This window comes from Asparagus officinalis, chromosome 5, assembly GCF_001876935.1.
Source record: "Asparagus officinalis chromosome 5, Aspof.V1, whole genome shotgun sequence".
NCBI lineage: Eukaryota > Viridiplantae > Streptophyta > Magnoliopsida > Asparagales > Asparagaceae > Asparagus > Asparagus officinalis.
Window position 1 is genome coordinate 59,049,281 of NC_033798.1, and position 22,126 is coordinate 59,071,406.

Here is a 22,126-nt window from a genome sequence, read left to right on the forward strand (position 1 = left end):
TGGAGAAGGGATCGACAAGCGACGATGATGGAAGGCGAGAAGCGATTCATTTTGTTTGATTGTTGATCCGGAGCTTTGAATTTGAAGTTGAAGCATCGAGGTCTTAATGGGAGAAGTCATGGAGAGTTGTGTAAGTAATTTTCAAGGTCGACGGTTACCATGGGGGTGCTCTGTTCGCATAGAAAAATGCCTCAGGTACCAAAAAAAACATGGGACCCTAGAGCCTAAATTGGACAGGTGGAGGTGTCGGCTCCCTGTCTTATTATACACATTAACGGTGTATTATGGGACAGAGGGTCGACACATCACATGTCTCAAGTACCATGAGGGGAGACGAAAGTAAGAATGATTTTTTAGATATTAGTCCCTTAAAATATGAGTGATTTTGTATTAGTCCATTATGGTGTGTTGGGGAGTTTACCTAGGAAAGAGAAAGAAGGGGAAGGAAGGGGAAAAAATTCCCCTTCCTTCCCTTCCCCTCCATTACACTCTAATTTGGGGTCTAAGAATTTGGACCAAATTTTTCCTTCATTCCCCTTCGTTACCCTCCTAAATAAAACTCCTAAACAAGATTAAAATAAAATTTCCATTCTCTTCCCCCTCTTTACCCTCCATCCAAACAGACCATTAAATCTGAGTATTTTGACATTAGTCCCTCAAATTGTCTTAAGTTGTTGATATTAGTTCTTCTAATAGGTTTTATGTTAAAAATCTAAACCATGGTTGGGTTAATATTAACTATAGATGGTAAGTTACCAAAATACCCATAGTGTAATTCACCCCCCACTAAATGACATTCTCTCTCTCTCTCTCTCTCTCTCTCTCTCTCTCTCTCTCTCTCTCTCTCTCTCTCTCTCTCTCTCTCTCTCTCTCACTGCATGTTATGATTAGAGTTTAAAGGTCTGGGTTTGTAGTAAATTTGGGGATGAGTTAGGGTTTAATCTTGATTAGGGTTTAATTATGCAATGATGAATTTTAATTTGATTAGTTTTAAATTTTGCATTGATGAATTTTAATTTGGCGAGGGGCATAATTGTCCCATAAATGCAACAGTTACAGATAATAGAATATTTCCCTATAGATTTAACAGCCACTAACTTGAAGGACTAAAATCAACAACTTAAAGCAATTTGAAGAACTAATATCAAAATACTCAGATTTGAGAGTAGAAATGCAATACACCATGTGTCACCAATATGACTTGTTTTGGCTTTGAGTTTTTCTAAATTAATTATTTCTTAGTTGAATAGTTACAAGCTACAACTTGCATGGACATTTTACAAAAATTGTAGCTCACTAAAGATGTGGAAATGCACGGTGCAAATGTCTTTTCCCCTAATTTCTGATAGGAAAGGGGAAAATGAGATAGAAAGAAGAAAATCATACTCTATTTAAAAGTATGAGTTCGGAAAAATCATTTTATTGTCAATATTACCCTTAACTATTTGAATATTTTATTTAAATTTTAATTTATTATAATCATAATTATATCATATCCTAATCCTATGTGAACTACTTACAGGTCAACAATTTAAAGATTAATAAGCTATAATATATAAAAATTGCAAAAAAAACCCAAAAAGTTTCAAAATTTGTCCAAAATATCCTTAAAATTATAAAATTACACAAAACATCCAGACGTTTCAAAACTTAAAACAACAAACATAAAACCAACGGTATTTTAAATACTATAAAAACACCCTCAAAAGTTCAAATAATAACAAAGCACTATGAAATTCTAAAATTTTAAAACTTGCGAACAACAAACACGAATTCAAGGAATTATTATCAGACACTAAAAAAACTAAAATTTATAAAAAATAACCTCAAAGTTATAAATATTCCGAAAAACTCCTTCAAAGATTAAAAAACACAGAAAACCCTAAAAATTAATAAATTATAACCAATACATATCAAATCTCAAAATTATACGAGTTTGAGAAAATCTTTCCATGGTCAATATTACCTTTGACTATTTGAATATTTTATTTAAATTTAATTTATTATAATCATAATTATATCATATCTTAATCCTATGTGAACTACTTATAGGTCAATAATTTAAAGATTAATAAGCTATAATATATGAAGATTGCAAAAAACACCAAAAAGTTTCAAAATTTGCACAAAACACTTTTAAAAGTACAAAATTATACAAAAAATCTAGACGTTTCAAAACTTAAAACAACAAACATAAAACCCTCAATATTTTAAAAACTATGAAAACACCCTCAAAAGTTCAAATAATAAAAAAACACTATGAAATTATAAAATTTAAAACTTGCTAACAACAAAAAGAAATTCAAGGAATTACTATCAGACACTAAAAAACTAACATTTATAAAAAAATAACCTCAAAGTTATAAAAATTCTGAAAAACTCCTTCGAAAATTAGAAAACACACAAAACCCTAAAATTTAATAACTTATAACCAATACATATCAAATCTCAAAATTATCAGCATACCGCTAAAAAATTAAATTTTACAACAAACAATCTAAAGTTTTAACAATTATAAAAAATACCCTCAAAATTTAGAGTTGCAAGAAATATTCTGACATTAAAAAACTTACTACCAACACATGAAACATGAAAATTACATGCACTCAACTTAAAATTTAAATTTTTAAAAAAACACTCTCAAAGCCTTAAAAATTTAAAATCACGAAAAAAGGAGTAAATTTTCAAAACACAGCAAAAAAAAGGAAGTAGTTGTTTGATATTCTTTCATTAAGATATGTAAATTTAATTTTTATTTTAAGGTTTTACTATCTTTTTTTGGTATCTAAAAGTAGTCTAATTTTATCGAAAAAGACAAAGGTGAAGAATGATTGATAACGTCTCAATAAAAAATAAAACATAATGAATGAAAGGCACTATTTTCTAAATATTTTATAGGATAGGTTTTTTTTGAGTAAATTAGGAATTTTTGTAAGGGATTTTCATAAACTTTTTTAGTATTTTTATATGTTTATGTGGATGTTTTTATTATATAAAGTATACTAGATTTAGTATTAATCTTTATTTTATAATTTTTTTTAAAGTCTATCAATGATTGGGAACAAACTCTATATTATCTTTAGTGTGATTTGCAAAACACACCCTTAAAAATTTAAAATCACGAAAAAAGGAGTAAATTTTCAAAACACAGCAAAAAAAAGGAAGTAGTTGTTTGATATTCTTTCATTAAGATATGTAAATTTAATTTTTATTTTAAGGTTTTACTATCTTTTTTTGGTATCTAAAAGTAGTCTAATTTTATCGAAAAAGACAAAGGTGAAGAATGATTGATAACGTCTCAATAAAAAATAAAACATAATGAATGAAAGGCACTATTTTCTAAATATTTTATAGGATAGGTTTTTTTTGAGTAAATTAGGAATTTTTGTAAGGGATTTTCATAAACTTTTTTAGTATTTTTATATGTTTATGTGGATGTTTTTATTATATAAAGTATACTAGATTTAGTATTAATCTTTATTTTATAATTTTTTTTAAAGTCTATCAATGATTGGGAACAAACTCCATATTATCTTTAGTGTGATTTTAGCCCACTTTTAACAATCATCTTGTTTTATGAGTTTTAATTATTCATTTTACTTTTGGAACACTTTTTTTAAGTGTTTTTTACTTTTACAATGCTATATTTTCTCAGGTCAAACTTAGTTTCATGTTGGTCTCAATTCAAATTGATTTTGGATTATATTTGTTTCCTGTCAATTCACTTATCAATATAAAGATTTAAATTGGGCATAGTTCATTTAAACAAATATTTAAGAAAATAAATAATCACAATGCTAAAGTTTAGAGATATAAGTAAGCAAAAACCATCAAAGTAAAACCGAGGAACAAGTTTTAGTAAGGAAATAAAACAAATATATTTAATCATGATATTTGACCACGTGCATTGCACGTGCATAAAACCTAATAACATAAAGTGACTATGTTTTTTCTTGTACTACTTGCATTTTAGAAAATCAAATTTTAAAAATATTAATCATATTCATAAGAGAGATGGAGACATATGCCAATTTGATCCTCTGATTAAACGGATACAAATACTCTTAAGTGGTTTTAAGTATAAACTGAGAGAGAATTTAACAAATATGAATATTTGAGAATAATTTTTAAAAATAACTAAAATTTGGACAGGATCTAGATGAAGACCCTTGCAAGAAAATAAATAAAATCAACTTATTTGCAAGCTACAATTAAACTCAACTGCTTACAGAGCCAAGGAGTACAAAGCTAGATGAAAACAAGCCAAGGTAGGATAGAATACCAAAAAGATTTTGACGGATAACCTCATCTCAAAGCCCAAGCCAAACGAGGTCCTCATTTGAAAAACAGTAAAAATACAAATAACTTGCTCCTCTCTCCACTATACAAACAAACAAACAAGCATAGCAAATATAGGCACATCACAAATCAACAAGACATAGAGTTACAAAAAAAGAGAATCACTTATTTCTCTCTTTATCACCAGGAAGATGAGAAGGTGATGCCCCATCCACAAAGCTCTTCTTCCTATGAAACATCCCACTCAGGTTTGGCAGCAAGGCAAACTTCTTCGACACCCCAGTCGACAACTTACCATGATGATGCTTCCTGCTACCGTCTCCGCTCCCTTCAGCAGCAGCAGCAGCCCCAGCCGGAGCCCTAGAAACCCTAGGCGGTGATGTTGCATCAATCGATGTCTCCCCTCCCTCTGTCTCTGCCATTAATCTCGCCGCCATCTCGCTCGCTTTCTTCTGCTCCTTCTCCCTCCACCTCCTCAGCTCCCCCTCCACTGCTTTCTTTGCTGCCTCAGACATCTCCGCCCTCTTTAGAGCCTCTTCCCTCGCTGCTTCCATTTCTTCTATCTCCTTCCTCGTGGCTTCCAACCTCTTTGCTGCTTCAGCCTCGCTCGCCTTTATTGCCTCGACTTGGGCTACAGCGGCAGCCACCTTCATCTCTGTAAGCTTCTCAGATTCCTCAACTTTCTGGCTTAGTGATGCGTACTCCTCCTTTGAGATCATTATCTCAGCAGCCCCGGACTCTGCAGATGTTGATGAGCGTGCAGCACTAGCCCTTGCTGATAGATTCTTGATTTCATCGAGCGCTCGGGCTTCTGCTGCTTTTGCTGCCTCTGCTTCCTTTAATGCTACTTCAAGCTTCTTCTCTGCCTCGGATAAGGTAATTTTCGCTGTTTCAGCTTCATTTCTTACTGCCTCGGCTTCTTTCTTCATTTGTTCCGTCTCTTGGAGAGCTGTTTCAGATTCTGACTGCAGCTGCTGAAGAGCTGTCATCAGGTCACCTGATGACAAAGTTGCTTTCGTTTCTGCTGCCACTGCAGCATCAAGTTCAGCCTTGCATTCCTGGAGTTTTACGTGGAGATCTGCTACAAGAGTTTCAGTCTCAGCATCCTTTTCTCTCAGCTCGTTATGCTGTTTCGTCACTGTTTCAAGCTCTAACTTCAGAGACTCAAGCAAACTTCGGAGAGAACTTTCTTCCTCGGCTACTTTCAGCAGCACTTCTTTAGCTCCATCCAGCTCAGTGTTCACAGTATTAAGAGATTCAATATCAGAAGCCCGAGCATCTTCCAACTGCTTGCGAACTGCATGAATCTCGGTGTCAGTCTCAGTTAGCTTTGATTCGAGTTCTTTATGGAGTTCAGGGTTTAAGTCTTTCTGCAGAGCAGCAAATTTCTTCTCAGTTTCTTCTAGGGCAAGCTGGTAGGATTGCCGGGTGGAATCTTTCTCAGACTTAATCTTGGATTCTTCTTGCTGGGCTTGCTCAGTGGCGATCTTCACATGGACTAGGGATTCCTGTACTGCTGATATCTCCATGGAGAGCTGGTGAGCCTTGAGAGAATTTTCCTCAGACTGCTGGTTGGCCTCGGATTCTTGGTTGCAGGCAGAGATCTTGGCTTCAACCAAGGCCTCAAACTCCTTTCGGATTCTCCTGAGATCTTGCTTTGCAGCATCAAGTTCAAGGATGGCAGCAGCATATTGCTCTGTGGAGCGCTCAAGTTCAAGCTTTCCAGTTTGGTCCTCGCCAGGAATTACTTCTTTGAGTTGGTCAGTCTGAGTCTTTGCAGCTTCGGCAGCCTTCAGAGCAAGCTCCTTGGATTCATTGATAACTGTCAGCTTGGCAGTCAGATTGTGAACTGTTTTCTTGGCCTTGTCAAGCTCAGCAAGCGCTTGGGACCGAGTTGTTTCAGCATTTTGGAGTTGTTCCCTGTACTTATTTAGCTCCTTCTGGGCTAAGTGCAGTTGTGTCTCTGTCGCGAATGCTTTTTGCTGTGAAACAACATGACGTACACCAAAGTGATTATGATAGGTAGGCTAAAGAGCTCAGAAGAATAAAAAATATACAGGTTTTGCGTCCAACTCCATCACAAAACATGTAAGTTGCGCCTTTGATAACCTAAGAGTTTAAAACTTCTAATAAAAAAATTGATAAACAAGAGTTTGAAACTTCCAATAAAAAAAATACACCCCGGATGATGAAGAGAAAGGCACATGGGTCATAAGTTCTAATTTTCTTTATTTTATTTTAGAAACTATTAAATATCCACCTATGAGTTAGAAACTATTAAATATCCACCTATGAGATACCTTCCGCTCACTTACAGGGCACTAGATCCAGTGTCCCGAAGCATCTAACACTCTCTACAACACTAGCCATCTGCTAAAGTTAAATTTCATATATTCAATTTTCTGTTGGTTCTAAATCAATGTTTTTGTCCACCTTTCTTCTTTTGAAATTATCCATTCTCTAGCTCCATTGACTAATAAGATGTAATCAGGAACATATTATCTTGAATATGCATAGTAGTCCACCCATATATTGCAAAGTTATTAGGATCTTATAATGATCCTTCCTTTAAGTATATGGTTAATTCGCTTGCGAGAGTTTATGTGGATGCTAATTCAAACAGCCAATTCTGAAGCAAAAACCTTTGATTGAATGTAAGAGTTGCTAGATATATCATGTATAGAATTAAGCAATAAAACAGAATCTAAACCAAGCCCACCTCGGGAGTGGTGGAAGTCTTTGATGGAGTGGATGGCTTAGCCTTTCTCCCTGCAAAGGCTACATCCCCAAATAAGCTAACTGCAGCCTTGACAGATGCAAAAGGTGCATTGGTGTCTATCTCCCCCACTTCTGCTTTCGGAGAATCAAAAGAATTTGAACGACCTTTTTTCACATTCATGCTGCTCTTCACTCAATAACAACCTGCACGCTAATGTATCAAAAACAAATGGTTCAAGCAGCAACAGCAACGGAAACGAAAGCTGACTTAAAATGCCAAATGAAAACAAAATCAAGAAGTTATTGGATATGATTAGTAAACAAACAAAGTAGAAGCTTATTTGGTGACAACGAAGCCAATGTCATAACCATCTTCACTGTGGAATATGTATCAGGTTTCTATCCCATCTATCTAGGCGACATTAACCCTCTACAAGTTGCTGCTAGATTTCAATTTGAGTAAACTAGGAAGGAGAGAGGTCTTGCCATGCCAATTGAAGCATCTTTGCTTTATATGTGAGTAAAGCAAGGAACATTTAAAAGCAAGTTGTTCCCAGAATACAAACTACATAATCATGGTGGCATCAAATCTGACCATAAGCTTTGTCTTGCATGTCACAAGTTTGATTGACAAAACTAGAAACTGTCTCTCTTTCTTATTTTATCTAAAATCTAAAAATTTGACAGCCAACCAACCATAGCAGTTCACCCTTCATCGTCAGCAGCATCTGCAGCTTTCTCTCATATGACACCAGGAATTTGATCGACAATAGTGTTTTATCCCTTGATTATTTTAAGAAAAAAATTCGAGAAAGATAAAGTATCATCAGTCTTCAGGAATTTGGTTGGAAGAAGATAAAGAAGGGTCAGTAACAGGCAGTGCCAAAAGCATAAAAAAGAATGTGTTTAAGACGCAAATTGAAAAAGGACTAACCAGTGCTGGCAAGATTACATCATTTTATAGGCTTTAGAAAACTTCATAAAGCACAATTCACCTCAGCCAAATCGTTGATGGTCGAGATAGTGGTCCGTGTACTTGCTAATGAAACTATCATTCAATGATGAGATCAGGACAAAAAGGTTATAAAATTAATGAGGAAAAAAGGTCACTAAAAATAGAAGAGTCAAGTTGGATTTTTAGGAGGACACAAGGAAATATCAGACAAATGCTGAATTGCATGTAGAAAAGCACAGCACCTTTATCAGTTTCAATTGACATAAAGAGGATCTAAGAAATAATCTCCAGCGCAACCTCGAGCCCCAAATTTCTATTAAGCGGCTGACATTTTTTTACATATTAACTTGTCAGATTTGAAGACTAGCATTCTCCAGTTATACTAACCAAACAACAAGGTCACATACGGGTCTAAAGCAACAAACATTGTCAAATGTTAGTCATTATTGACGTATCATATCCTAATACATGCTTATCTGACTCCCTCTTTCAACAAATCTTGATACACATCCCCAACTTCTTATAGTAGGTCAGGCCTGTTAATAAATACAAACAAAATAACTGTATCTGTATATACCATGTGACAGATGACCAGCAATTTTTTTATTTTAAATATCCACCCTGAACCCAACCAAGCCTACAAGTAAAAAGTGAATCGTGCATTGCTAGAATTCAATCCTATGCTTGCATCCCCGTTACAAAACTTCTATCTCTTCCTAAAAGCGTAAAGATTCGTTAGCTGATCTTCTTCTTCTTTTTTTAATAGGGGGAAGGAACAAGGGGGAAAAACAATTAGCGCCCAACGGTTAAACTAATCAAAAAAAAATCCCAAATTTCGTGATGGGTAAGATAACAGCCAAATCGTAAAACATTCCAGACGAGAACCTTCTCTTTCCAATTTTCTCTCAAATTCCTTGCTTGCACCTCTTAAAGAAAAGAATCAGTTTGCAACCCAAAAAAAGGAAATTAGCACCAAGAATAAATGACACAACGGGCTTATAGTAACAATCAACAGAAACTCTACCTCGGATTAAACTCAAACTGACATCCGCCCAAACCCTAGAAGCCACCTCAGAGCCAATCCTCTCGAACGATCGGACGATCAAACGGCGCTAGGGTCGCCAATCAGCTATGGAGCTCGCAAATTTTGCGGAACTGGTAATTAAAAGGCAAGGGAGAGAAGAGAGATCGAAACCCTAGAAAGAAAGAAAGAACGAAGGAAGGAAGGAAAAAAAATTCCCCAAAATGAGGGAAGGGAGTGGCGAGGACGAAGGATTCGAAATTGACAAGTTTCAAAAGGACGTGGGGCCCACCTTATTCCTCTGTTTGTAGTTTTCTATTGGTAAGGAAAGAATATTTTCCGTGTTTGGTTTCGGGTTTTTAATTTGTTTTCGGGTGTCCCAGGCATGCGACCGTTCTGAGTTCAAAAAAAGGAATAATTATCATTTAAAAAACTTTTTTTCTTTTTTTGATTTTTCTGACCGACGCCATGGACAGTAGTCCTTTGGAGCTGAGGGGGGATAGAAAGAAATAAATAGCAAATGAGTTTCTCATCGTTTGCTCTAGTTTCTCTCTTACCTCTAATCTCTCTATGTCTCTCATTCTTTAAGTGTCCGTGACATCCATTAGGAAAACCCTTTTTATTTAAATTAGAAATAATTTTTATCGTTTTTCAGATGAACTCAAAGTTAAATAAGTCTCTAAAATTTACCTTATATTTATAAAAGAATAATGATAAGTACATTGTTCTCTCCTCTATTATTTCTGCACTACAAAAGACAGAAGTATGAACATATAGATTTTGAAAAAGCGTTGAAGAGAACGGATAGATTTTGGAGCGGGTCTATAAATTGCATGGGTTTTGGAAGGCATATAGCCAACAAATAATTATTATTATTATTTTGTTTGGAGAGAGGGGAGTATTTTCGATCAAAAACCTGATCCAGTTATGGAAAGTTTTTGTTTTTGTTTTTTTTTAATTATTATGAAAGTTAGAGTGTTTTTTATCGACAAAAACTAGTCATTTTTTATCTAGTTTATTTTAGTTCAAATTTGAAACTCTAAACTAGTACGGTTATGAGTCGGAGAGAGTTAATCCACAACCTATTACTTTGTGGTTTCTCAATAATATCACTCCCTCGAACCTTTCATATTTTGAAATAAGTTCCCCAAATCTTCATATTTTACAATGAGACCCCTAAATCTTTAGGTATTTTGAAATTAGTCTCCCAAAGCTTCATATTTTGAAATTACTCCCTAAATGTGTTAAAGTGTTTTAAAATTAGTCTCTCTACTTAGCACCATGTTCAGATATTTAGGGGGCTAATTTCGAAATACTCAACACATTTGGGTAAGTAATGTTTAAAATATAAAAATTTTGAGGACTAATTCAAAATATGAAAGACGTAGGGGACTAATATTTAAAAAACCCGAATAGGATCAATCAGATTACTTGAATTGCCAAACCCACCCTTGCAACCGGGCTAATTGTAGGGCCTGTTAGGCCATGTTTGCTATATCCACTCCCAAGCAGTAATTTTGAGAGTTGGATTGCCGAAAATGCTCTTTTAATGTTGAGTGTGTTTCTGGAATGGACTTGACCTGTTTTGGTTTGGGAGAAGGGCAATTTAGTCCTCACACACCCCCAAAGTTACTGTTTGGGAGTGTGGATAGTTGGACCCCTGTTAGGCTGGAGAACTTCTATTTTAAGACTTCAATTTTTCATAAATCTAATTGTAGGGCCTGTTAGAGCCTGTTCAGAATCCTCATTTTTTTGATAAATAGGATAATATGATAGCACTTGAGGACCTTACCTTAATTCAAAGAATTACTTAACGTTAAGTATTGTTACTGCTCCAATGTGACTTGATTTTCAATTTTTTTTAATAATAATTTGGTTACTTTTTTGCACTTGTGTGGGCTCCTTTTATTTATTTATTTTTTAAAAAAAAGCTTTCTACCACTACCTCTCCAAAATTGGAGCTCACAGGGTGGATTTCCTAGAATACTCCGTCTAAGCACAAGTGAAGTACATACTATAATTATAATAAATACATTATACTATAATTACTAATTAATATTATATAATAATATATTACATAATATTATTAATATATATTATTAAAATATTATATATATGTTATTAAAATATTTAATATATGTTATTATATAATATTATTAATATATGTTATTACAATATTATATAATATTATAATAAATATGTTATGCTATAATTATTATTATATAATATTATTAATATATGTTATTAAATTATGTTATTAAAATATTAATATATGTTATATTTTATATATCATGTCATATATTTATAATGTAATTGCATGTATTAGTGAAGTAATACAAAAATATTTTAAAATTATCTCAATTGCCTTCAAAGTGGAACAACATTGTTCCAATATGGAGGATGGGGTAAATTTTTACTATTGGGACAAAAATTTTGTATATGAGTGGGGTAATTTTATCCCAAATGGTGTAATTGTCTCGCTAGTGTTCCAAAAAACCAATAACACAAAAAGGTATTATCTTTGTTCCATTGTCCCAATGAATAACACTATGAAATAGAATCCCTAAAATTATCTCATTATCCCCAAAAATATCACAACCAATAACCTAACCCCCTCATAGTTTTTCTTAGACCATATAAAGACCATAAAAACCAGTTTAGTATTGACCGTCATCTCCTTGGAGTCTTGGACCAATTCTAATTGATTCAGACCAGAATTTAACATGACCCAATTTTCGGATAGTTGCGAAACATACCGTCGGATTTTGTTATGAATAATAGATTTTGTTCCGGCACTTTTTGCACTTGGGCCCACATATATCCGAGTAAATCTCAAATCCTTGCAACCAAACAGCCACTTAACTTCGGTCAACTACTAGCGTATTTTTTGTCGGGCCTTATTTTATGTCAAAACCCTAAAATCAAATTATTTTCAAGAATTAATCCCAAAATTTGAAGGGGGGGGAACTAAATGGCGGAGGGCGCAGCCAGCCTTACGAGCAGCAGCTGCGGCGACGAAAGCGACGAAATCGTCTGTTTGGATGAATCCTTCTTCGTTAATCGCGAGTACTGCTCTATTTTGGTATTTTTATTTAATTGTTATTTAGTGAAGCAGATGGGTTAAATCTTTTGATTCTCGCAGTTATGAGATCGATACTTTTACATTTGGGAGCCATGAACTTCACCTCTACTGCCTTCGCTCTGCTTCAAGTAAGTTTTCTTTGTTTCTCTTTTCTCCTTCTGAATGCAGTTCAGCATTATTTTATTAGCATCAGAAGATGAGATGGGTTTATTTATTTATTTGTTTATTTATTTTTGGGTTTATTTTATGGTCCCGTTAGAAAGAAAAAGGCTTGTGCTAACTCCCATAGACGCCCAATAAGTAAGGCATTCAGCTTTGTTGTGAATTCGATGGAAGTTCATTTCACTAGTTCACCCATGACTCTTCCTTCAGCTTACAATGTCACAGAAACAAGTGGAGTATTAACTACCGAGTTGTGCTCCATCGCCGGCCTGATTGATTGGAAGTGTCTGTATGGTGACAGTGGCAACCAACGACGATGGAGATTTTAGGCGTGCTTAGTTTATATGCTGCCGTGTAGCGCGGAGTTTGTGATTTCTATGTGTATTTCACTCCTGAAGAAAAGGTGACACTAAGCTTAAGCGGACTCAGATTTTTGTTCGGAGGTTCAGACCGTAGTTTTACTTCCCCAAATTTGTGCTCTTTTGACAACACGGGTCTTCCTTGAAGCGTACTCTGGTTACAAACGCGATAAAGAAAAGCATAATTTTGTATTTAAAGCGTCTGGTATGTGTTGCCGTAGGAGATGTGTACAGGCTACTCATTGCGAGACAGTATTTATTCTATTATCCGATGAGTTTTAAATCAGAACCCTTTCAGTAATATGCGTGTTTTATCCAAGGATAAGAATAGGGCTTCAGCTTCTATATCAGTAAATGTAAGCTATATTCGCATTATAAATGCAAAGTCACCCCACCCCACCCCCACCCCCCCTCCATTTCATCCTTCGATCTCGGTTCTCACTTTTTGAGTCCTCCAAGACAGAGCTAGTTCGATAGCAAGAATAACATCTAATTAGTATTTTGATATAAAGTTGAACTGTGGCATTAAAATGAGTTTGGTAACGCTTGAGGCTATCAGAAAGTATAAGGCGTTTTCATAGTGTTCTCAGTGCTGCTATGTGGCTAATAACCCTAACCATTAACTCAAGATTCTCTAGATCCTTGTGAGATTTTGTGATGTGATTAGTTGCACTTGTAATATATCGTCACTTTGCTTTTACTTTAATGTTAATTGGATAATTAGGTCTAACTAGATGTTTTCCATACACATTGAAGCCGACTATGATCTTACTGGGCAATTAGTATGGCCGGGTGCGGTCTTGTTGAACAATTACCTCTCCATGAATGCTCGAATACTTGAAGGAAAATCAGTCATCGAATTAGGCTCAGGAGTTGGTAAGTTTATCGTTAATATTTTTAGTTGTCTTGATATCCTAACTTACACTGACTGTCAATGTGGTTGCTCTCAGGTATTACAGGCATATTATGCGGTAGATTCTGCCGTGAGGTTGTACTAACTGACCACAATGATGAAGTTCTTGAGGCAAGGTCTAAATACAATATGATTCCTCTATTAGTTGTCTTAGAACTTATTACCTCTTTGACGTGCTCAATTATATATCAAGCTAAGATTAATCATGCATCGTGGTCAACTTGTTATTCTTAAGGAGGTATATCAAACTAAAATTAATCATGCATTGTGGTCAAATTGATGAACTTGGTAATCCAACTTATAGAATTGCATACTGTCATCTTTCACATCCTTGAAATATATATATATATATATATATATTGTTTAGTTCAGCTGTAAACTCGTGCACCTGTGGAGCTACATTACCATCTTTCCCAAAAATATACTCCTATTTTTGTAGAAAGGAAAGGACGAACTTTGATTTGAATTTAATTGGAGACCATCGGAAAAAAATTCAATGTGAACAGTAACCTTGGGTGAATAGTAACTTTCCCCCTTAAATAAAAAAGCCAATCAGAAGAAAGTTAAAAGAATGGGTTAAAAAGTTAGGTGGTTAGAGTAGTTTCACATACAGACATTTAACTTGGAAGATGGCTTCATGCCTTGAGAAATCACTCGAAAATCTGACGTAAATAAAATTTTATTCATCATAAACTCTACTGCATTATAAGAAGTCCCTTTACTCTTTCATGGTGTTTGAGATCCTTATTTAAAACAAAATCCAAATTCCAGGAATTAACCAAAATCCAAAATCCAAAACCCATTATAGAGATTGAACTATATAAACCCACATCATTATGTGACAATGAAGTTTTACGACTATTATATATTCCAAATTCTAGGAATTAACCAATGAACAACAACTGAATTATGACAACATTCTGCACAAAAAAATAAATAATAAATGAAAAGACTTTAGTAGTAAATATGAGCAAATTAAAATACAGCCTTAGATTCTAGAGGATGTAACATCAAAAAATGTACTTTTATTAAAAAACTAAAACTTCTCTAAGTATAAGTGTTTGTTATATTATTTCAAAACAAAGTGAGGGTTTAATCCTTAATATTGGACGACAAAGTGTTCTGTACCTATGCCACAACCTCCTTAAAATCCTTAGCCTCCTCATTCTTCAGCGGTTTCATGCTGTCACCTACTTTGATGACAATCTTCGCTGTCATCACTGTTGAATCACTATTGTTGGTGGGCTCCACCGCGTGGACTGTCCCTACCTTCCTCAAACTACTCTCTAAATTTGATCCCATACCAAGTTATCAATTTTTCTTAACGGATAAATAGAAAATTTCAAGTTCTTTTTTTATAGAAGGAAATCTCAATTTTATATTAGAAAAAAGATCAAACTTTTTTTTGAATGACAAAGTGAATGATGATTACCTTTCATATAACTTTGGAAGGAAGAAATAAAAGGGATCAACCTAGTCATTACAACTATAGTACAAACCATGAAGAAATTAGAGTGGGAAAAAAAGAACATGTAAAGGAAAAAGTGGAGCATAAGTATAGAAAAGAGTATGTAGTTTCAAAAGTTAATATTTGAGTTGAAAAAAAATAATAGTAATATTTGTAGTGTTGTGTAGTGCCCGAGTATCAAAACATAGAAATAAATGAGAGAGAGAGAGAGAGAGAGAGAGAGAGAGCGAGAGAGCGAGAGAGAGAGAGAGAGAGAGAGAGAGAGAGAGAGAGAGAGATTTGAATGCTTCATTGAAATGGATAAATGGAGATTTATGTAAAGAGTTCTACAGGTTGGCGTGGAAATAAGAGTTCAGATTTATTTTAAAGAGTTCTACAAGTTGGCGTGGAAGTAAGAGTTCTTGGACAGAGAGAGAAGATGTATAGTATGATAGCTAATCAATTTGATTTTTTAAAGAGGTAATTTGATTCTTTAGAATGCTTGATAGAAATGCCTTGGAACTCCGGATGAATTTGAAAATTTTCCAGGTAGGAGGTAAACCTTAATATTTTATTGAGATGCCGGTTTGTTGCCCTAGAACACCGAAGGGTCTGCAAAAACTTTTAGTCAATGATGTCAAGTGAAGTGAGACGTGTAGAGAGATGAGACTGGTTTACAATGCAGAATTTTTTAACAAAAACTTGTCACGGTGCAGTTGCAGGGAAGATTGCCAAGTGTTGTTTTGAATGGTTAGAGATTTTAATAACAGATATAGATTTGTGATTGACCATGATGAGCCCACCAATCGTCGCCATGCAGAACTAATGCATCTTCAAGAGGACGAGACCTCTGTTTTCTCTGGACACCATTATAAAAGAGGATTAACCTGAACAAAGGAAGAGATTTAGTGAAAACTTGGCAAAATCCATTGTCCCGTTGAATAATTTATTAATTAATTTGAGTATGATAATTTCTTACTTGATTTTAGATATTCACGTAGAAGTGTTTCCATTCCCGGATACTTCTAAAAGTAGCTTACCTCATCTCTCTCACACAGGCACAAGCATGGAAGGAGGTTATGTGTTCTATTCATATCGAATAATAGAAAATTGAAAACCGAAAGATTCTTTCTATCAAATTGGTCTACATCGTTAAAGAGTGTCTAACCAGATGCTAAGTTATTTTAAAGTTTTTTGCTCTGTCGATAATCGTATATCTGATCATATCTGGTTCATCTGTTGAGACACAGGTTTGGTTTGGCATTTAATGGCGATTAGATGTAGACCTAAGATTTTGAACTTTCTTATAGCACGGAACCTGTCTTCTTTGGATCCTATAATCTTATGCTTTATTTTTTGTATGCAGATTTTGGAGAAAAATATAGGACTCCAAGCATCTTGTGGAAATACAATATCTGCTGGTAATGAGGTTTTAAGTTAGATTTATTTTTTCTCTTCATTATGATTTGTTTTGACAAAATATATTGGCACTGTCACTGGTTTACAGGCTTGACAGCAGAAAAACTTGAGTGGGGGGATATCGATCAGATTAGAGAAATATTACAGAAATATCCGGGGGGATTCGATCTCATTCTTGGTGCTGATATTTATATCCTTAATTAGTTAATTTCGTATTCTTCATTATGCCTTTGTTCTTGGATCTTCATATTTTGTTTCTCATACCTTGACAACATGTAAGCTTTCAACAATCCAGTATTCCTTTGCTTTTCAATACTGTTCAGAAACTTCTCCATTTTCATAAAGGCTGCAGATTCATACTAGCCTATGTATCTCGTGCTAAGATGTAAGCTTTTCTCTTAGTAACATATAATACTGTATTGATCGGTTATTTTTGTTTTATATTGCTTATCGTTACGTGCAGCTTTTGAATGGATAAAAGTCCATGCCCAAAAAGTTTAGAAACATCCTTTGATAACTGCTCATATCCTTGAGTGTTAAGTTGTAATAGTCATGTTCTGTAATCCCCTTGGACCTGGTGACTGTAAAATTGATTACCATCAGAATATATACAATTTTTGACATAATTTTGTGTAAGATAACAGTAACAGATGAATGATTATGCTAATTTCCTTCAGCATTGTAGTTATGTGGCTAATCATCTTGATTGGTGGCTTCCTGCATTTTAGAATCACAAGTGAAACAATAATACATTGACATTAGTCTCTTCGATATTATAACAAAGGGATACTGGTATCTTCCATATTAGAAGAATGTTGGTATCTTCCATATTAAAACTGTTTACGTTTAGAACATATGTAATTTTTGGTCATTTGCAAATATACCCTTAAATCATGGGTGTTTGCAAAAATACCCTCCAATTCTCGGTATTTGTAAAACTACCCTCAAATCATCAAATTTCGAAAATAAAATACACTTGAAGCAATTAATCATCAATATTGATAAGCTAATCTGTAATCACAATGTAAAAATTATCAACAAACTAGTCAAAATTTTAGCATCAAGTTGATGATTTGTTGATTTTACGGGTATTTTTTCACAAAGTTGATGATTTGAGGGGTAGTTTTGTAAATACTAAGATTGAGGGTTATTTTTGCAAATAACCCTATAGTTTTTTGCATTGACATAATCCTGTGTAGGATAACAGTCATAAATGAATAATTACGCTAATTTCCCTCAGCATGATAATTATGTGGCAAGTCATCTTGAATAGTGGCTTCCTGCATTATTTAGAATCTAAAGTGAAACACTAATACAAATAGGATTCAATGTCTCTCAAACCAAATAGACTCAAACCCAATCAACTAGACTAATAGACTAAATCAATTAATATAAAAGATAACTGAACTAAACCAAAAGAACAGCACTCAACAGAAAAGTAAATGACTCAATCCAGTCTAAGTCAAACCCTCTTTCTCTAACCCCAGATGAATAGGTTTTGAACTGTTAGATCCCTATCAGCTTCTCCCTTACAGCTTCCAGGGCGAGGAGTTTGGCAGCTGTCCGTAGAGCTAAATTAGTTCTTTATGGGGTTTATCAAATGTTAGTCATCCCTCATGACCAGGCCTATCTTAATGAGGGAGACCTTAAGATGATGAATATGATGATAGTTAAGAAGTATGTGCTGCCGTTTTGAAATTTATAGATGGCTTGAAAATCTACTTGATGTTATTTCATTGAAAACTCATTGTTATTCCCAGAAAAAGGGCCATTATTTAGAATCTTACAAGGTTCATAGTCGCTGACAATATGCATCGGCGTCAAAACATTCTACGAGAAGAGATTGATTTTGATACTGGTGCCACCTAATTGGGAAATGATTATTGAGAAATAAGTAAGGTGCAAAAGTTTTACAATTGAAGCTGTACAACATTAACTACCCATCTCGGTTTCTTTGGATAACTGGACATCTAGGATCTCAGATAGTGCCTTGTAGAGTTGGATGCTTTCTTTCGAAATCAAAAAGTCCTTAATAGATAGATAGGCTATAGAAATTATTGAGGATGGGCATAAACCTTTGCAGACTCCTGTTGACAAGCTATTTGAACTTAGGAAGCCTTATCAATGTCAACTTAAATTAGGAAATTTGACTGTCATGTATTGATGTCAAAACTATCAAATGAATCTTTATTCAATATACAGTTTAGATTTATGGGGCGGTTACTAAGGTCAAAAATTCTCTATTTTCTGATATCATCTGTAGACTAGTAAACATAGCAAGCTTTAGTCAATATAATAGATTATTTCAGCAAAGTTGATTGATGTATACCTTACATACATTGAGAATATGGAACAAATGGGCGGCCATTTAATATTTATATTTTCAGCAGCTAATTTTACTAATCGTTTTACATGATATTGGCCTGTTGAAAACTTAAGAGGTTAGCATAGTTCATGAAGAACTAAGCTAGTTGCCTGAGATGTCAGTTGGGTTAAAAGGTTTCGCATTATTTAGCTTGAATACTGTTGTTGACACACCACTATTTATGTGAGTCGTCGTTTTCTATGAATAACTTATGCACCAAATAAACAAGGTATGCTTATTGTTCAACTCTCTCTTTTCCAAGCAGCATGGATTCAGTGGTTACGAGTGAAGCTATGAAGCATGGCATGACGATTAATGAAGTTAGCGGGACGAGATCCACCATTTCGAACCTTGAAGGAGTCATTTTTGAGATATCGCTTAGCTAATTTTTTGTTAACCGAACATTCTATAGTGAAGTCCTTTCTATGTTTTCCCAGGGTGTTTGATCAGAGACAGGTTTACGCTTTCAATTTACATGCTTGGCTCAAAGATTAAGGAGAAACATGTATCTATGAGGGCTTTGAAGAATTCTCTTGTTCCCTACTTTTATCGAAGAAATTTTAGGATTCCCTGTGAGCAAGATATTAGCAACACATTCATAAACATCAGAGGTGATTACATGCCAAATCTGTTACTCCATATCACCCTTGCACCTGACAAGTACTTAGATGCGTAGCTCAGAAGCTTTTCACGTCAAATGTAGTATCATTTCCATGATGCTTTCAGATACAAGATGATTATCATATGTTCAAGAATATTGCGCCTATGTTTTTTTTTTTTTGTTCTTTTGTTTTATCGAAGGCACAAACGCATCTTATACCCTCAGATTGGAGGCTAACCTGAGCAGGTAACGTGAAGGATAGTGTCTGATCCTATTTCCTAAAACTACTGTACAGCTACCAACATTGTACTGTGTGCTTTTCAATGTAAGCTAGAAAAAAAAATAACAATCTGGTATTTAGGGCTTGATCCAGCTCTAAAGGCTGAACTTAAATTCTCAGAAGTTCCCCAAGAGTGACCACGGTCCTGATCGATTTGATGATCCTTGATCTGGTTTCGAGAATTTTTCATGAAATGTTGGGCGTCCGTCCACACTTCGATGATCCTTGATCTGGTTTCGAGAATTTTTCATGAAATGTTGGGCGTCCACACGAATTCATTCGCAGTTTTGAATTTGGGAACAGAGCTTGCATACCCAGGGTTAGTTCCCGTAAAAAAAATTATCAAAATTTTGTTGTGAAGAGTATTCATTTGAAGTTCTGTTCCAGTAACATTAACCAACTGTGAATGTATTGAAGTGATGTTAGCCATATTAAGCAAAAAAGATTTAAACGCAAAGCACTATCCTGCCAATGTAATGGATGTGAGAACTTACGTAAGTGTTACAAAGTGCTTCTTCCGAGTTATCAAAACTTTTCATACGCATTCTTCATCCTCACAACGGCCACTCAAATGTACCGCGTCACTTGGGTTTATCATATTAAATAAAGTCATTAGCCTGATTCGTAAATATCAAGAGGCTTATATATATATATATATATATCAGAACCATATAAATTTAAGAAACTACGTAACTAAAGAAACCTAAACATTCAGATAAATTTTAAATTTCAACGACTTCTTTTCCAGCAAATTAATCTGTTCCAGTTTGCAAACAGAGAATAGGAAAGCTTCAAAAATTATCACTATGAAATACTTCCTGTACAAAATAAAATTATATATACATTTGGAGGTTATAATATAAGCCACAAACTTTAGTGCATCAAATGTAATTCCGCCATTTTGCCCTCTGAAGTAGACCTTCGGGCCAGTGGGTATACATTTTTACACTGTAACTACATTTTAAGTTTTCAACACTCCCAATGCTTATGCATTGGCCATTACAAGTGCTTACGCACAGAAGTATATGTGCACAGCAGTCCATAGTCCATAGACAAAGAACAGCTACCCAAGAGGAAATAAATGGGAGCAGAAACCTATTAATGTCGAAGCATGTACGACCCAAGCGATATATAATGTATTTACATATATAATCTTCAAATATATAAATTAAACGATAGAAGGGTTAATATAACATAAAATTATGCTAGTGGTTCAAAGCGACTAAAAGTCAAGCATGTCTTATCTTCTTTTCTCATTCTTAAAGTTAGTATCCTGGTTGTGTAGTAAACTTGCATTCTCATACAGTTTGTTGTTCTTCTATGGAGCAATTTTCCAATGATAATGTCGGTGTTGAGGCCTCATTAGATGTACCCATTGCTTCAGCTTGTATTCTAAGACCCTTTCCATAGGCAGCAATAAGAAGGGCTTCAGCTCTTCCTGAAGCATTAGAAATGTTGAATGTCGTGCATGGGATTCAATATGAATGATACAGGAAATTGTTACTATAAATAGTTGTTCGATTCTTGATGTCAACGTATATGATAAACTAAGCATGAAGTTCTAGAAATATGAGTACCATGATCCTTCTTTCTCTTTAATGAAGAACTCAAAGATGGAAATAAATCTGAAGCAGCTTTCCTGCTATCATCCTGCAAACAAATTATTATTAGATGTCTGATGGGAAGTTTGTAAGCGTGGTGTTTTATTTAAGCATGTTATAGGCGACAAATATCAGAGACGAAAAGAGCTCCTTAGAATATTTCTATATCAGACTTGTAGTAATTGGAACCCAAAAAAAAAGACTGCGTGCATAGTAAACTGCTCTTCCAAGCATCAGTTTTGTGACTTTGGCTCTTATAGCATTTTCAGATTAGCATACCACGGTCTCACTTTTCATACCATAACAAATTGTTAAAAATGAAACAATACTTATATATATATATATATACTATACTATATATATATATATATATATATATCCACAACACATAGCACACGAAACTGTTCTGATCAATTGATGAATTGTTAAGCAGTCTCAATAAAATCTTTTTAGTGGACAGGCCTATGCCTTCACGACTTTCAGAAGCATATAACTGCTAGAGATAGCAATTCTCATTCAGACCCACTAGATCTGAAGCCGGTGCAGAATTCACAGCTTCAAGTGAGGTCTAATTGGGTACAGTGACAAATGTGTTAACCTGTATAAACTGGCTACTAACGGATCGGATTTGGTCAAAACCTTCAACCCAATTGACACCATCTGACCAACCTAAGCCTAGTTTAGAAATGGTAATAAATTTTTCTTTCATAAGACTTGAAGCCATGCCTGTTTTAAACGGCGTCAATTTATTACCCTAAAGACCATTTTTAGCATGTAATTTCTATAAAAAAAATTTTAAAAAACAATAATACACCATCCAGGCATCCACTATGAGTAATGATTATATCACAACACCCCATAAAAGGGAGTGATCTATACCATTCATGGATGGTTAAGTGGATTA

General features: G+C 34.5%; 3 protein-coding genes across 7 annotated transcripts in view; 1 reads left to right on the forward strand and 2 right to left on the reverse strand.

The window, feature by feature from the left end:
* On the reverse strand, window positions 4,289–9,257 carry LOC109843472 (WEB family protein At5g55860). 2 transcript variants are annotated; one of them, XM_020412401.1, is made up of 3 exons: window positions 8,997–9,257; window positions 7,019–7,221; window positions 4,289–6,281 (listed from the first exon to the last, which is right to left on the reverse strand). In XM_020412401.1, the coding sequence occupies exons 2-3, from the start codon at window positions 7,196–7,198 to the stop codon at window positions 4,461–4,463; spliced, it is 2,001 nt and encodes a 666-aa protein (XP_020267990.1). In that variant the 5' UTR covers window positions 7,199–7,221; window positions 8,997–9,257; the 3' UTR covers window positions 4,289–4,460. The 2 variants fall into 2 exon arrangements, with proteins under 2 accessions (XP_020267990.1, XP_020267989.1); XM_020412400.1 differs by having other exon boundaries at window positions 7,019–7,228.
* LOC109843473 (protein N-lysine methyltransferase METTL21A) lies at window positions 11,913–19,308 on the forward strand. Of its 3 annotated transcripts, XR_002247694.1 has the most exons (9): window positions 11,913–12,059; window positions 12,136–12,203; window positions 13,353–13,472; window positions 13,547–13,620; window positions 16,323–16,377; window positions 16,464–16,565; window positions 16,655–16,760; window positions 18,817–18,923; window positions 19,006–19,122. XR_002247694.1 is itself a non-coding variant. In XM_020412402.1 (8 exons), exons 1-8 carry the CDS (start codon window positions 11,965–11,967, stop codon window positions 19,124–19,126), a joined length of 741 nt encoding a protein of 246 aa, XP_020267991.1. In that variant the 5' UTR covers window positions 11,914–11,964; the 3' UTR covers window positions 19,127–19,308. The 3 variants fall into 3 exon arrangements, 2 of the variants coding, with proteins under 2 accessions (XP_020267992.1, XP_020267991.1); XM_020412402.1 differs by lacking the exon at window positions 18,817–18,923 and having other exon boundaries at window positions 11,914–12,059; window positions 19,006–19,308; XM_020412403.1 differs by lacking the exons at window positions 18,817–18,923; window positions 19,006–19,122 and having other exon boundaries at window positions 16,664–16,754.
* Window positions 20,698–22,126, reverse strand: part of LOC109843474 — a 14,542-nt gene continuing 13,113 nt past the window's right edge. The window contains exons 5-6 of one of the 2 annotated variants that reach the window (XM_020412404.1): window positions 21,199–21,271; window positions 20,698–21,059 (exon numbers count right to left, since the gene is read on the reverse strand). In XM_020412404.1, the coding sequence (XP_020267993.1) occupies window positions 20,920–21,059; window positions 21,199–21,271 (213 nt within the window). In that variant the 3' untranslated portion in view covers window positions 20,698–20,919. Of the gene's footprint in view, window positions 21,060–21,198; window positions 21,272–22,126 lie in introns of those variants that run through there. The other variant, XM_020412405.1, reaches the window with a different exon arrangement.

Coding starts and splice junctions, on each gene's coding strand:
- LOC109843473 (XM_020412402.1), top strand. CDS start 11,965: ATGGCGGAGGGCGCAGCCAGCCTTACGAGCAGCAGCTGCGGCGACGAA. Junction 12,060..12,135: donor TCCTTCTTCGTTAATCGCGA/GTACTGCTCTAT, acceptor TGATTCTCGCAG/TTATGAGATCGATACTTTTA. Junction 16,566..16,654: donor CATTCTTGGTGCTGATATTT/ATATCCTTAATT, acceptor GACAACATGTAA/GCTTTCAACAATCCAGTATT.
- LOC109843472 (XM_020412401.1), bottom strand. CDS start 7,198: ATGAATGTGAAAAAAGGTCGTTCAAATTCTTTTGATTCTCCGAAAGCA. Junction 6,282..7,018: donor AGACTTCCACCACTCCCGAG/GTGGGCTTGGTT, acceptor GTTGTTTCACAG/CAAAAAGCATTCGCGACAGA.